Below are 12,927 nucleotides of genomic sequence, written 5' to 3'. Positions count from 1 at the left end.
ACGCCGCGCCTCTGGCTCCCAGGGCTCGCCAGCCGGCTGTGGCTGAGCGCTCGCCGCCGCCCGCGCGGGCCCGCCCCGCCGGGGCCCGCCGCCTCCGCCCCGCCCCGGCCCGCCCCGCCGCCCGCTCCCCGCTGCTCCAGGCCCCTCCTTGCCCGCCCGCGCGCGGGACGCCTGGGTCCCTTCTCCCCTCTCCGGGACTGCGTCCCCAGACCCGACACTTGGGGCCGAGTGCGGCCTCGGAGAAACCAACAGCCCGCCTGGAGCCCTGGGTTCGAGCCCGCAGCTCACTAGCTGTGTGACCTTGGGCCAGTTCGTTCGAGGATCCCTCGCTCTCTAAAGTGAGACCAGCCTCTTGGGGACTGGCACAAAAGATGGTGAACACGCCTCATAAACTGCAAAGTACTACAGAGACTGAGGTGCTGTTTTTAAAAGGCTTGTCCGTGTGGCTGGATACCAAGACAGGTTGGACCCTCTGGGCCACAAGGCAGGCCTGAGGCAGGCTGCTGCCTGACTCCTCGCTCCCACTTTTTCTCTTCTTGTTTTGGTTCTACGGGGGGCTAACCAGAAAGGGAACTGGCCCGAGGGACCCGCGGAGCAGGCACGATGGGGTCCCAGGGTGCCTGAGGTGTGAGCAGAAGGCAGGCAGGCCGCAGCAGCGGAGCCAAGCCGCGAGAGGGACAGTGGGTTCCAGGCCTGACTGCCAAACACACTCCGGACCCCAAGAGTCCCCAGAGCAGGGAGCTGGCTCTGCAGCGCCACCTGGTGACAGGCGGGGAGCGGTGGCTGGAAGGTGACCCCGGGCCCCAAAAGAAGTTGCACACCAACCACCGGCCCTCTGTCATAGCTGTTTTATTTCCAGTATATTCCTGACCTGGTGACCCTCCACAGTCTGGCGGAAAAGAGGTGGGAGGGAGGAAAGTCAGCCTGCACTTCCACCCACCCCTAAAGTTATCTCTGGCGAGGGTGACCTTTCGCCAGGGGAAAGCACGCAGAGGGCCCTGGAAGAGAGGCGGCCAAGGCCCTGTGCCAGGGCGGGCAGGCGACACAGCTGTGGCTCAGAGTCCTGCTGGCTGACCCAGGCCCCTCTCCCCTGCACAGCATGCCTTCCGTCCCTGCCAGGCTGGGATCTAGGCTCAGCGCCCCAGCAGTCCCAGCATCTCCTGAGGATCCAGCAGCTTCTCCCGGGGCTTCCCAGCACCCTTGCCCCGGGACACTTCCTCGGCATCCAGCTTCTCCCAGTCCGAGAAAGAGACAGGCTGGACCCCTGAGGCACAGGGAAGAGAAGTCACTGCCTCCACCTCCTCCTCCAGCCCCACCTCCAGCCCAGAGCACCCTTCCCAAGCAGCGGAAAGGCCCAGGGCTGCCCACCACACCTCCCAAGAGCTCACATGGGGCCCAGACCTCGGCTGCTGAGCAGGGCCTCGATGGCTGCATAGCCAGGCCTGGGACCCGGTGGCAGCAGCCCAGCCTTCAGGTCCTGCAACAGCATCTGGCCGGTGAGGAAGCTGTCAGTCATGGTGGTGGCGATGACGCCTGTGGGCCCCCGCTTCACCCAGCCGCTGCAGTAGAGGCCTGGCAGGGGATAACAAAGGGTCAGGAAAGGACAGGTAGCTGGATACTTCTGGCAAGTCTAAGCCTCCAGGGCACACACCTGTGTGTGCACTTCCCCCAAGCACACCCACGCTGGCCCGCGGTCCTGGACTCTTCTCAACCTGTTCCTATCACAGTCTCCATCTCAGTTTCCATCTCAGTCTCCATGTCGACCAGGAGCTCCCTGAGGGTAGGAGATGGGTCTTGGCCCGCCTCCAGTCTTAGCAGGCCCTTCTAAATGCTAGCAGAATGGGCGCCTGGGTGGCTCAGTCGGTTGAGCGTCTGACTTCAGCTCAGGTCATGATCTCGCAGTTCGTGGGTTCAAGCCCCACGTTGGGCTCTGTGCTGACAGCTCGGAGCCTGGACCCTGCTTCAGATTCTGTGTCTCCCTCTCTCTCTGCCCCTCCCCCGCTTATGCTCTCTCTCCATCAAAAATAAATAAATGTAAAAAAAATTAAAAAAAAATACTAGCAGAATGAATGAATGGGTATTTAATCAGACTGGAGGCTCCTTTAGGATAGGGGCTGTGGTTTCCTCTCTAGTCCCAGCACCGAGCACAGGGGCCTAGCCCAAAGCACGCCTCAGTCAAGTGACCAACTAGATCACCAGGCATATGTGGGCATGTCGGCTAGACTGAGAACCTCCCTCCTAGCTAGAGCCAGGAGGAGGGTGGCTAGGTCCCAGGACAGCATCCCGGAACAGCATCCTGGCTCAGAGCAGTTTCTTAGTGCATGTCACTGGCCGAATGAATGAATGAACGGCCCCAGGTGATGCCAGCCTCTCCATCCCCCACCATGGTTTCATGCCCAGATTTCAGCATCCTCTCACCTGGCACATCTACAACCCGGCCTTCCATATTGGGGATGACCCCAAGTTTGGGGTCAAAGGGCACACTGGGATCGATGGGACGGCTCTTATACCCAACGCTGCTCAGTACCAGCCCACAAGGGAGGTCTTCCGTGTCTCCAGTGGGCACTGCCCGGGCAGCCTCACCGACACCCTGTTGAGGAGAATGTGGGCAACACCGGGCTGGGGTGGGGAGACTTGAGAAGGCGGGTATCTTTGAGTAACATGAGACTTGCCTCCAGTCTGGTGACTGCCAGGCGAATGCCTGCTGCCCGTCGCCCGTCTGGTGATGGCAGCACTTGCTGGGGGCTTCGGAAAAAGCGGAGGCCCCAGGCGCGGGAGGCCGGTGCCTGGCGGGCAGCGTCCTCTGTCCCTGGCTTCTCCGTGGCTGTTCGAAGCAGCAGTTCTGTGAGCCTCTTCCTCGGGCGGGGGACGTCTGTCAGCAATGAGAACATCTCAGGCCTGGCCCTGGGTTACAGCCCTCGCCCCCAGTGCTCTCCCCCGAGCCCTGTCTGACCTAGACCATCCCCTTCCTAGAGAGCTGGGGGGCCAGGTCAGGGCCCCTCACCCTTGATTCTGTCCTGAAGGCCCAAGAAATCCGCAGGATCCAAAATGGGCCGGGTTCCTGGTAACTGAATCATCTCCCGAAGCTCCTTGGGGATGGGAGGTAGGGGAGGAGTTCAGGCCCAGAGCACTGTCCACTCTGGAGCCCACCCCACAGACCAGACCACAGGGGAGACACCCCACCCGCCACCACAGAAGGCACTAGGCCCCAGGGCCCTGCCGGGCTCCCCCTCTTCCACCGTAGGCAGGAGCCATTCTCGGGGGCTCAGTCCTGCCGCACCTCCCAAGGGCAGACCATCTATTTGGGACCCTGACCCCTCTCCCTCTGGCCCCGGCACCTTAATGGTGAAGGCCACTTGCAGGGGTCCGCGTCGGCCCACTATCCACACCGTCTTCACCCGACTCTGCCTCAGTACCCCCAGGGCAGCCTCTGTGATGTCCGTTTTCTGGCACAAAAGGAGGGCTTAAAGTCATCGGGCACTGACCAGGCAAGGGGCCTTTTCATTTGGCTGTTTCCCTACCCTCAGTGGGGAGAAGCTCTGCAGCCTGAAACGGCACCACTGCCCCACCTGGTGGCCAGATGGAGCACTGCCTCCAATTCTGTACACGGCTCCAACTAGTAGCCAGCCAGGCTCCTTCCTGCTCTTTCCTTCAACAAGTGTCCACTCAGTGTTTTGCTTGGGCCAGGCACTAGGCAAGGGGCATGGGGGTGGGGTGTCAGTGGTAAGCAAAAGAGACACGGTGCTGGCCCTCACAGAGCTTCTGATCTGGTAAGAGAGAGTGACACTTATCAAATATTCATTAATAAGTATAAAATTGTCATGGTGACAATGTGCCTTGAAACAGAAGTAGACAAGTCTATGAGAGGGTATTATAGGGAAATAGACCTACTAAGGCAGTACTGGAGGGCTTCCTGGAGGAAGGGACAGCTGAGCCAAGAACTAAAAGATGAACACAGGTTAACTGGCAGGGGGAGTGATGTACACACTGAATAGGTGTTTGTTTGTTTGTTTGTTTGTTTGTTTGTTTGTTTGTTTTTTTAAGGCCCACGTAGCTAGAGTGCAGAAAGCGAAGCGGAAACGGTATGAGGCAAAGCTCACGGGCTGCCTTTCGGAAGGCTTCTGCCTGGCACCATAGGGAAACAGAGGCACTGAGCTCAGTTTGGAGGATGAGGCCTGAACCCTGCAGGCAGTGGCACCCTCTCCTCAGTGTGCCCCCAGCCTCCCCACCATCCCCCCCCACCCCGCCTCCAGCCCTGACCTACTCACTCACCTCCAGGTGCTCAGGTGGGGTCAGCAGGATCCGGGCCACATCCAGAGCCACATTCCCTTGCCCCAGAATCACAGCTGTGTCACAACTCAGGTCTGGTGCCAGCTAGTAGGGAGAGGTCCGGGTAGGGCTCCCCTAGCCTTGGCCCCAGTCAGTCTCATCTCAGCTCATGCCCAATCCCCAGTCGAGCCCCCAGGCTTCCCCACACTCAGAAAGCCCACCCCACCTGAGCCTCAGCGGAAGCCCCTCCTCTCCTACCCAGCCCCGCCTTCTCCCAGAGGCCTTCCCTGGCTGACCTCCCCCCTCAGGCAGCCTGATGCTTCACATCTCATCTCACTGGGGACCTCCCAGTTTTGGACAGCAGCTCCCTCGCCCCCCAGCTGCGGCATCCAAGAGCCGCCCCTGGCCCTGGCTGAGGGGTGAGGAGGAAGAAGTAGCAGGAGTGCTCCCCAAACTCACCTCCCGGTTCTCAGGAAGCCCGTTGTACCAGCCCACAAAGGCCCGGGCAGAGAACACCCCAGGCAGCTCCTCACCAGGAATTTCCAGGGCCCGATGGTCCTCTGCCCCATAGCTCTGAGGAAAGACCCAGAGTGCTTGGCACCAGCTAAGGGGCCAGGCAGACCCTGGTAGGCCTCCTTCCAGCTCCCCTGCCCAGTGGCTTGGGCCTCACCCCTACCACCTTCCATCCCTCGGCCAGTGGCCGCCCTGCCCCAATCCCCTGCCCACCCTGCCCCCCACCCGTGGGCACTCACCAGCACCACAGCGTGGTAGGCTGCCCGGAGCTCCGGCACAGCCACGTCCCTGCCCACCACCACATTGCCACGGAAGGCACATCGGGCCGAGCGAGCCGTCTGGGTAAAGGTGTTGATGACATTCTGCAACAGGCCCCAGAGGGGAACGGGTTAGGGGCCGGGCACTTCAGGAACCATGCCTGAGCCACCCTCGCCTCACAATGTCCCCAGGCGGGAACCCGAGTGACATCCACACAGAGCACCCGGGGTCATTCCATGCAGCCAGGGAGCCCCCTTTCCCTCCTCAGCGTATCCCGTCTCCAAACTCCCTCCTCGGGCCCAGAGAGACCCACCTTCACCTCGGGGTGGTCGGGCGCCACGCCAAAGCGCACCAGGCCGAAGGGCACAAGCTGCTTCTCGTAGATGTCCACGTGGGCCTGGGGGTGGTGCTGGGGAGAGGGCGACAGTCGGTGGGGCTGAGGGAGAGGCTGGGCCCTAGGGCTCCTCCCATCCCCGTTGGGGCAGGAGAGCCCAGCTCAGCGGGGGACGGACACAAGGAGGAAGAGGGGCCCCCAACTCCCCAGCAGCCTGGAGACCCAGACAAGAGGACTGGGGCAGCATGGTGGCACGGGCAGCCGAGGTCAGCCCTCGGGACTGCCAGCCCATTGCGAGGGGAGGAAGAAGGCAGCTCTCCCGCCACTGGAGTTGCGGCCGGGGAGCTTCTTCACCCACTTGGCTCAGGCATGACACGCAGCCCTGCCTTTGAACCCTCCCATACTTCTAGAAATGCTCAGCCAGTCTGATGAGCTGAGAACTACGCTTTGAACTTGAGAGCCGCCTTAGCTCTAGCCTCCACAATCATTCTGTTGGAAAAGGGGTCCACGAGACATGGGAGGGAGGGACATGGAAGGGAGAAGGAGATCGAAGCAGCTCACTCTCGGTCTTAGAAAAAACGAGCTCACTTATACAGTGGTCCCACGTGGCCTGCCCTCTGGAGCACCTACAGGGGCCACGGGGAAAGCAAAGGGTTGCGGTTGGGCAGACAAGTTGGGTCTGGCTCTGCCACCGACCAGTCACACGGCCCTGGCCAGTCCCGAGATCTGCCTGGGTGTCAGATTCTTCCTCTGCAAACCGGGACAGATAACAGCCCCCTCTCGGGGGTGTTGGGAAGCATCCAGAAGGTCAGGACCATGAGAGATGCTGGGCCACAGCGGGTTTGGAGTCAAGAGGTTGGGGCTCCCATGGATGACACTGCCCTGCCTTAGGGCACCCCTATCGGAGGCTCTTGCTGTGATGCTCCCGATTCAATGGGACTCAAGCCAAATAAGCTCCTGCCCGCCAGTCGCCCTCACCCCTACAAAGGCTCACACTCACCTCCTCACCTTTGTCCAAATCCCCTCTTGCCCTCCACTCCACTGCCTGCGCCCAAGTCCAGGCTCCCACCACCCACCTGTCCGAACGTGCCTGGGGAGTTATTTCTGGAGAACTGTAAGGCCCCGGGAAAGTGAATGGTGTAACTGCTGAAACGTCAGCGATGTTCGGGTCTCAAGGCTGTCGAGTGCGATAGCACTATGAGAACAGAGCCCCGTGATCGCCCAGGAGCCAGTTAGGGAACAGACCCACTGTAATTGCTTAACAGTCCTTGAAACCGCACGGCTTCCCTGCATGCTTTCACGTAAACACCAGATGTGTGTCTGGTCTATGTCTGGAGGCTCCTCGTGTCTTCCTCCCACGCTTTAACATTCTTGCGTGTTTCTACCCGGCGAACATGAAATAGAGACCACGTGCCGTTTGCTGCTGCTGTTTCGCTGGCAGAGGTCAGCCCTGCACGTCCGCTCGGTCTAAGTGTCTGAGGACTTTGTCTTCAGTGCGTGGCTACACGTGCCTCCTACTGTCCCCATCCAGGCCAGCCACCGGCTGTGCCCGAACCACCTCCCTCACGCCCCACTGATGCTGTCTCCACTCCGCAGGGACCAACCCCAGCCCCTCCGCTGTCCGGCTCTGTCCCACAGCGAAGTTTCTTAACTTCTCCTACAACAGAACAGCTCTTCTGGGTGATGCTTGTGATCAAATGAGCGAGGCCTGAAGCCCTTAGCCCCGCAGTTGACCCACTGTGAGCGTTCAATCAAAAAGGCACCCTTTGAGGAGCACCTGGGTGGCTCAGCCGGTTAAATGTCCGACTTCGGCTCAGGTCAGGATCTCACAGTTCTGTGGGTTCAAGCCCCGCGTCGGGCTCTGTGCTGACAGTTCAAGAACCTGGAGGCTGCTTTGATTCTGTGTCTCCTTCTCTCTCTCTGCCCCTCCTCCACTTGTGCTCTCCCTCTCTCTCTCAAAAATAAATGAATAAACATTAAGAAAAAAAAGCTGCCTTTTACCATTACCGCTGCACGCAATCACCTTGCCCACAAACCTGCCCTGCCTGCCCACCGCCAAGGGACAGAGTGCAAACTGCTCAGCCTGGCAGTCCGTATCATACGCAACTTGGCTTTTCATCTTTCATCCTTCTTTCCTGCTATGGAGCCTTCCCTCCTGGTCACACCACCCCATGCAAGTCCAAGGCCAGCTCCCCAGTGCTAGACCTGCTGGTGTGTTTACTGAGATCTCTCATGGCCGACCTTGTCTTCAGAGAACTCTCTCTTCTCTAACTCAGCTCCCCCCTCCCCCTCTGGCTGTTCTTTCTCAGGCTTCTTCTCTTCTGCCCCTGCCCCCACCCAACTCCCAATGAAAACATTCTCTGAGGTTCTTCCAATGTGGGACCCCTCCCCTCTCCCAGACACACATTCCCTGGGGAAGCTGCAGCCACTCCCTCCTGTGACCTCAGATTCCCATGGACCTGCTGCTGTTCCACTCTCTCCCCTGCCCGGACTGTCCCCTCCAAACCTGAACCCCTGGATGACACTGCAGACACCTCAAACCCATCCAGATGTAAGTCAACTCCCCATTCCGCCTAAACTCTCCCCTTCTGCTCCTCTGTTCCCTCCCATCCCATCCACCCAGAGCCCAAGCTAGAACCTGGGCTCCTCCCCGGCTCCCCTCAACCCTGCCCAGTCGGTCAGTCATCCTCCCCTCCTGTGCCCCGCTACAACGTCCGCAGCTCTCCATTGCTCTCCTGGCCACCTAGTCCTGCCTCCCCGCTCCGCTGTCTACCCTACAGGCAGAGAGACTTTCCTGTCCAAAATGGGCTGCTTGCCTAAAACTTTTCAGTGAAGTCAACCTACTTAGAGCAGTGGGCTTCTGAATCCCCTGGTCGGGGCGGCGGGGGGGGGGGGGGGGGGTTCTGTTTAAAATTGTTGATTCCTGGGGCACCTGGGTGGCTCAGTTGGTTAAGCAACTGACTTCTGCTCAGGATGTGGTCTCACAGCTCATGGGTTCAAGCCCCACATCAGGCTCTGTGCTGACAGCTCAGAGCCTGGAGCCTGCTTCAAATTCTGTGTCTCCCTCTCTTTCTCTGCAACTTCCCCCACTTTTGCTGTCTCTCTCTCTCTCTCTCTCTCTCTCTCTCTCTCTCTCTCTCTCAAAAATAGATAAACGTAAAAAAGTTTTTTTTAATTACATTGTTGATTCCTAGGCCCCAGCCCCAGTTTGATCAGTGTGAGGTAGGCCCAGAAACGTGCATGGAAATACCTATCCCGTGGGACTGATGGAAGGAGGGGGAGGTGAGTGGACAGCACCATAAAAACTGCCTGCCTACAGGCCCAGCCGGAGCCTTCCGAGGCGCCCTGGCTCTGGGCTCATCAGCTCTCCACGCTTAACACACAAGCCTGTCTTCCCAAACTCACCTGTCCCCAAAGGGACACTCTCTCCTCCCTCCGGGCCTTGCCCATGGGGCTCTCAGTGCCTGGGCCTCTCTTGCCTGCCACCTACCCCTCGCCCACCTGGCAGCTCCTTCTGTCCTTCAGACAGCACTTTGGACACCTCCTCCTCCAGGCTGAGTTGGGTGCAGCTCTCTGTACACCACGCCCTCCACCCCCCAGTTTCTTACACTATCAGAGGCTTAGAAACTGTAAACTCTCTTCCTCTCCACTCCACAACCCCCCTACATTAGACTGGTATGTCCTTGAGCGTAGGGCTCATGTCTGTCCTGCTCACACCTATGTTCCTACCGTTGAGTCTGTGCCTGGAACGTGTCAGTGTCCAATAAAGGACTATTGAGTGAACAGCCTAGCGTGGTACCTAAGAGCAGCTCTGACCCATAAATACGCAGAATAAGCTCATGGTTGCCAGAGAGGAGAGGGTGGAGGGATGGGTAAAATGGGTGAAGGGGAGTGGGAGGCATAAGTTTCCAGTTATCTAATGAATAAGTCACAGGGATGAAACGTACAGCATGGGCAACACAGGCAACGGTGCTGTGAAAGCCGGGCACGGTGACAGATGGTAGCTACCCTAGGGGGAAACACAACAGTGTCACATACACACTGGGTGGGGGAGAATCACTATGTTGAACGCCTGAAACTAATGCAACATTGTGTATCAACTATACTTCGATTAAAATACATTTGGGGGGTGGGGGGTGGGGGCGCAGGTGGCTCACCTACCAGTCAGGAAATCTGACTCTTGAATTCCACTCAGGTCATGATCTCACAGTTTGTCAGTTCAAGCCCCGCATCAGGCTCCATGCTGACAGTGCAGAGCCTGCTTGGGATTCTGTCTCCCTCTCTCTCTGCCCCTCCCTCGCTTGTTCTCTGTCTCTCTCTCAAAAATAAATAAAAATGAACTTAAAAAAAATAAAAAATTGGGGCACCTGGGTGGCTCAGTCGGTTAAGCGTCAGACTTTGGCTCAGGTCATGATCTCGCGGTTTGTGAGTTCAAGCCCCGCGTCGGGCTCTGTGCTGATGGCTCAGAGCCTGGAGCCTGCTTCAGATTCTGTGCCTCTCCATCTCTCGGCCCCTCCCATGCTCATGCTCTGTGTCTCTCTGTCTCTCAATAATAAATAGATGTTAAAAAAATTTTTTTTAAATAAAAAATAAAAATAAATACATGTTTTTAATTAAAAAAAAAAAAAGAAAAGAGCAGCCTTGCCATCTGCCTGCCTGCATTGAGAGCCTAGCACCTTCCCCGTCCGGAGAGACTCTGGGCAGTGTCACAGCCTCAGTGTCCTGACCTGTGAAGTGAGAGTCAGGACACCTGCTTCAGAAGTTGTCATGGGGAGATGAGATGCTGTACGGTACCTGGCTTGGCTAAGTGCCACTGCCCCTGACATGTTGCACTGTGTTCCTGTCTGGGGAGCACACCCAGTAGCTTGGAACACCCAGTGGGCAAGGACTGGCTTGTAACTGGCTCTGTGTCCATCCCCCGGCACCTCTTACAAGGAAAGCGTGTGCAAGTGTGCAGGTCAGAGCCCCTGCTCACACTGGGGGCACTGAGAAGCCCGCCTGGAAGGCCCAATTTTGCTCCCCAGATTTCAGGCTCAGCTAGCAAGTGCCCCTTACGCAAAACCCTCCCGGATCTCCTCTGACCCTGTGGGATCCCCGGTCTCCATCCCAGGGTCGAGGGCTGTTCTACCACATGGCAGTTTGCCCATGCATGACCCCTCCGCACGCAGCAGGTCCTCCCCAAAGCCCGTGGCCTCCTTCAATGAAGCTGAAATGCACCTTCTCCAGGAAACACTTTCTGACTGACTGCACCTCACTTAGCTCATGCTGTTCACATCACAGTAACTAGCTCTTTCCCCTGTGTTGCTTGGTCACTTTTCAGCAGGGTGTCCAACTCACGCCAGTCCCCCCCAAGACTGTCCCCCATTTAAAAATTTTTTTAATGTTTATTTTTGAGAGAGAGATAGCGTGTGAGTGGGGGAGGGGCAGAAAGAGAGAGGGAGACACAGAATCCGAAGCAGGCTCCAGGCTCTGAGCTGTCAGCACAGAGCCCGATGCGGGGCTCGAACCCACAAACCATGAGATCATGACCTGAGCCGAAGTTGGACGCTTAACCAACTGAGCTGCTCAGGTGCCCCAATCCCCCAGGTTTTAATATTGAAAACTCCATGTCCTAGGCAAACTAGGAAGATTGGTTACCCTACTTTTTTAAGTTTCTGCATGTATGTGTGTATAATTAATATATTCATGCTTCCTCCTGTCTCTCCATAGACACCCCAAGTCCCTCCAAAGTGAGGCCACTTTCTCATGTCTTAGCCTAGGTCTCCATCCCTCCCCCCTCCCACCAATATCTGCCCAAGCCTCAAGGGTAACCAGCAGCCTTGGGGCCCTGCCCACCAAGGCCAACACTGTAAGCCTTGAGACTCTGGCCTTGGGGTGGGTGGAATGGGGGGGGGGGGGTGGAGGGCAGCCTGAAAGAACAACATAGCATGGGGAGGGCTGGCGCACGACGAAGCACCTATAAGGCCAGAAAACTCTGAGAAGAGGGGATAGCCTCAAGACATAGGACGTTAAGGACAGAGGAGAGAAAGAAAGAAGGGAAGATGAGGGGCAGGATACAGTTATCCTGTAGGTCTACACAATCTCCCTGACGGGTTTGGCCAAAGAGGCATCTCAGACCATCTGCCACTGACCGCTGCCTATGAGGCAAACACACTTCTCCCATAGTTGAGGACCTAGACTGGGGAGCCCCAGATGGAGGTGACAAAGCATATAGGAAGTGTCCAGTCTAGATGGACTGGGAGACCCTTTCCCATCAGGGATCCAGGAGTGCTTTTAAAACCCACAGGGGTGGTACTTGCCCTCAGGATTGGAGCAGCAGGTGAATCATGGGAGAGGGAACCAGGAAGACATGGCTTACCTTTAGCAGGTGTTGGGCGGTATAGAAACCAGCTGGGCCACTGCCCACCACACAGATCTGGGGGGGCTGTTCCTGGGTGGAGAACCGCTGCCGGAAGCCTTTGTGGGAGGGAATGGGAAATGGGTGGGAGGTCAGATCAACACCCCCTCCCCACTTCCCAAACCAACAACAGTGTCAGAAGATGCAGCTTCCCAAGCTTCACCCCCAATTGCACTCTCCTCCTCTTTTTCCTCAAAACCTTGGCGTTTGCAGGATCTCTTACTTCATCTGAACCCTCAAAGTCCGTGTCTTCATCCAGAGCCCTACGTTTCACCCATGAATGTATTATGCCTACTCAACACCCCCCATCACCCCTGAAGCTGCCTGCACAACACTTCATTTTTCTTGCAACGTTCCCCACCCAGCCAGCTAGAATACCACATCCTTCCAACCGGCTCCATATCCCAGTCTTGCTGGCGTGGACCCCCCCCCCCCCCGCCATGCCCAACTGTGCCTCTTCTACCCACTCTCTCTCCACAGAATACTATATTGTCCATATAGACCCTGTCATTCCTATAGACCCCTGTTTTACTTCGGACTTCCCTCTCGGCCCACAGACCTTCATATAACCCTCATTCACCTCTTCTCACACCTGTGCACCTCATAGTCTCCCCTTCTCACTTCTGTGGACTAACATCTCACCGCACAGGCCCCCGCCTGCCCCCGTACACCACGCCAATCTCATCCGCATGAGATGACCTCTCGGGTCTCGCACCTGGTCCCCTCTCACCCCTCTCCAGCCCTGCCCCAGCTCCGCCGACCCCCACACTTGGCGCTCGCAGGCCTCCCCGCGCAGCCATCCGTCCCTACAGGTGCCCTGCTCCTACTCGGGGTGCTCCCGGGGAGAGGCGGCCGTGTCCGACGCCACGCCGACCAGTGCCACCAGTGCCAGCAACGCGGAGCCATGGCTGGAAAGACCAACCATTCAGCGGACCCGACCCCGGAGATGGCCCCGCGCTCCGCGATGGGGGATCCTCGCTGCTCGCGGGCTTCGGCCCCGCCCCTCCCTAGCCCCGCCCCCAAGTCCCGCCTCCCACGCTTTGGAAGAGCGCAGCGTGGAGGCCACACTCCCCCCGCCCGAAAGAATCCCGCCCCAAAGGAGAAGTCCGCCCTCGTATCCACCCTCTATCGCTGAGGGCCCGCCCCCAGGACGTCC

The 12,927-nt window shown here is 58.1% G+C and overlaps 1 protein-coding gene across 6 annotated transcripts; it reads right to left on the bottom strand.

Annotated features, from left to right (window-relative positions):
* Positions 1 to 832: 832 nt before the first annotated feature.
* Positions 833 to 12,790, bottom strand: FDXR (ferredoxin reductase). 6 transcript variants are annotated; one of them, XM_058703503.1, is made up of 14 exons: positions 12,599 to 12,788; positions 12,084 to 12,091; positions 11,896 to 12,006; positions 11,733 to 11,804; positions 5,354 to 5,449; positions 5,022 to 5,144; positions 4,729 to 4,842; positions 4,273 to 4,374; positions 3,339 to 3,446; positions 3,005 to 3,089; positions 2,673 to 2,872; positions 2,419 to 2,590; positions 1,402 to 1,572; positions 1,002 to 1,264 (listed from the first exon to the last, which is right to left on the bottom strand). In XM_058703503.1, the coding sequence occupies exons 1-14, from the start codon at positions 12,675 to 12,677 to the stop codon at positions 1,134 to 1,136; spliced, it is 1,572 nt and encodes a 523-aa protein (XP_058559486.1). In that variant the 5' UTR covers positions 12,678 to 12,788; the 3' UTR covers positions 1,002 to 1,133. The 6 variants fall into 6 exon arrangements, with proteins under 6 accessions (XP_058559481.1, XP_058559482.1, XP_058559483.1 ...); XM_058703498.1 differs by lacking the exons at positions 11,896 to 12,006; positions 12,084 to 12,091 and having other exon boundaries at positions 833 to 1,264; positions 1,389 to 1,572; positions 11,733 to 11,830; positions 12,533 to 12,788; XM_058703499.1 differs by lacking the exons at positions 11,896 to 12,006; positions 12,084 to 12,091 and having other exon boundaries at positions 833 to 1,264; positions 1,389 to 1,572; positions 11,733 to 11,830; positions 12,599 to 12,787.
* Positions 12,791 to 12,927: the final 137 nt, after the last annotated feature.

The sequence above is a fragment of the Neofelis nebulosa genome, chromosome 16 (genome assembly GCF_028018385.1).
Source record: "Neofelis nebulosa isolate mNeoNeb1 chromosome 16, mNeoNeb1.pri, whole genome shotgun sequence".
Classification (NCBI taxonomy): Eukaryota; Metazoa; Chordata; class Mammalia; order Carnivora; family Felidae; genus Neofelis; species Neofelis nebulosa.
This window is presented reverse-complemented; position numbering and strand designations above follow the sequence as displayed.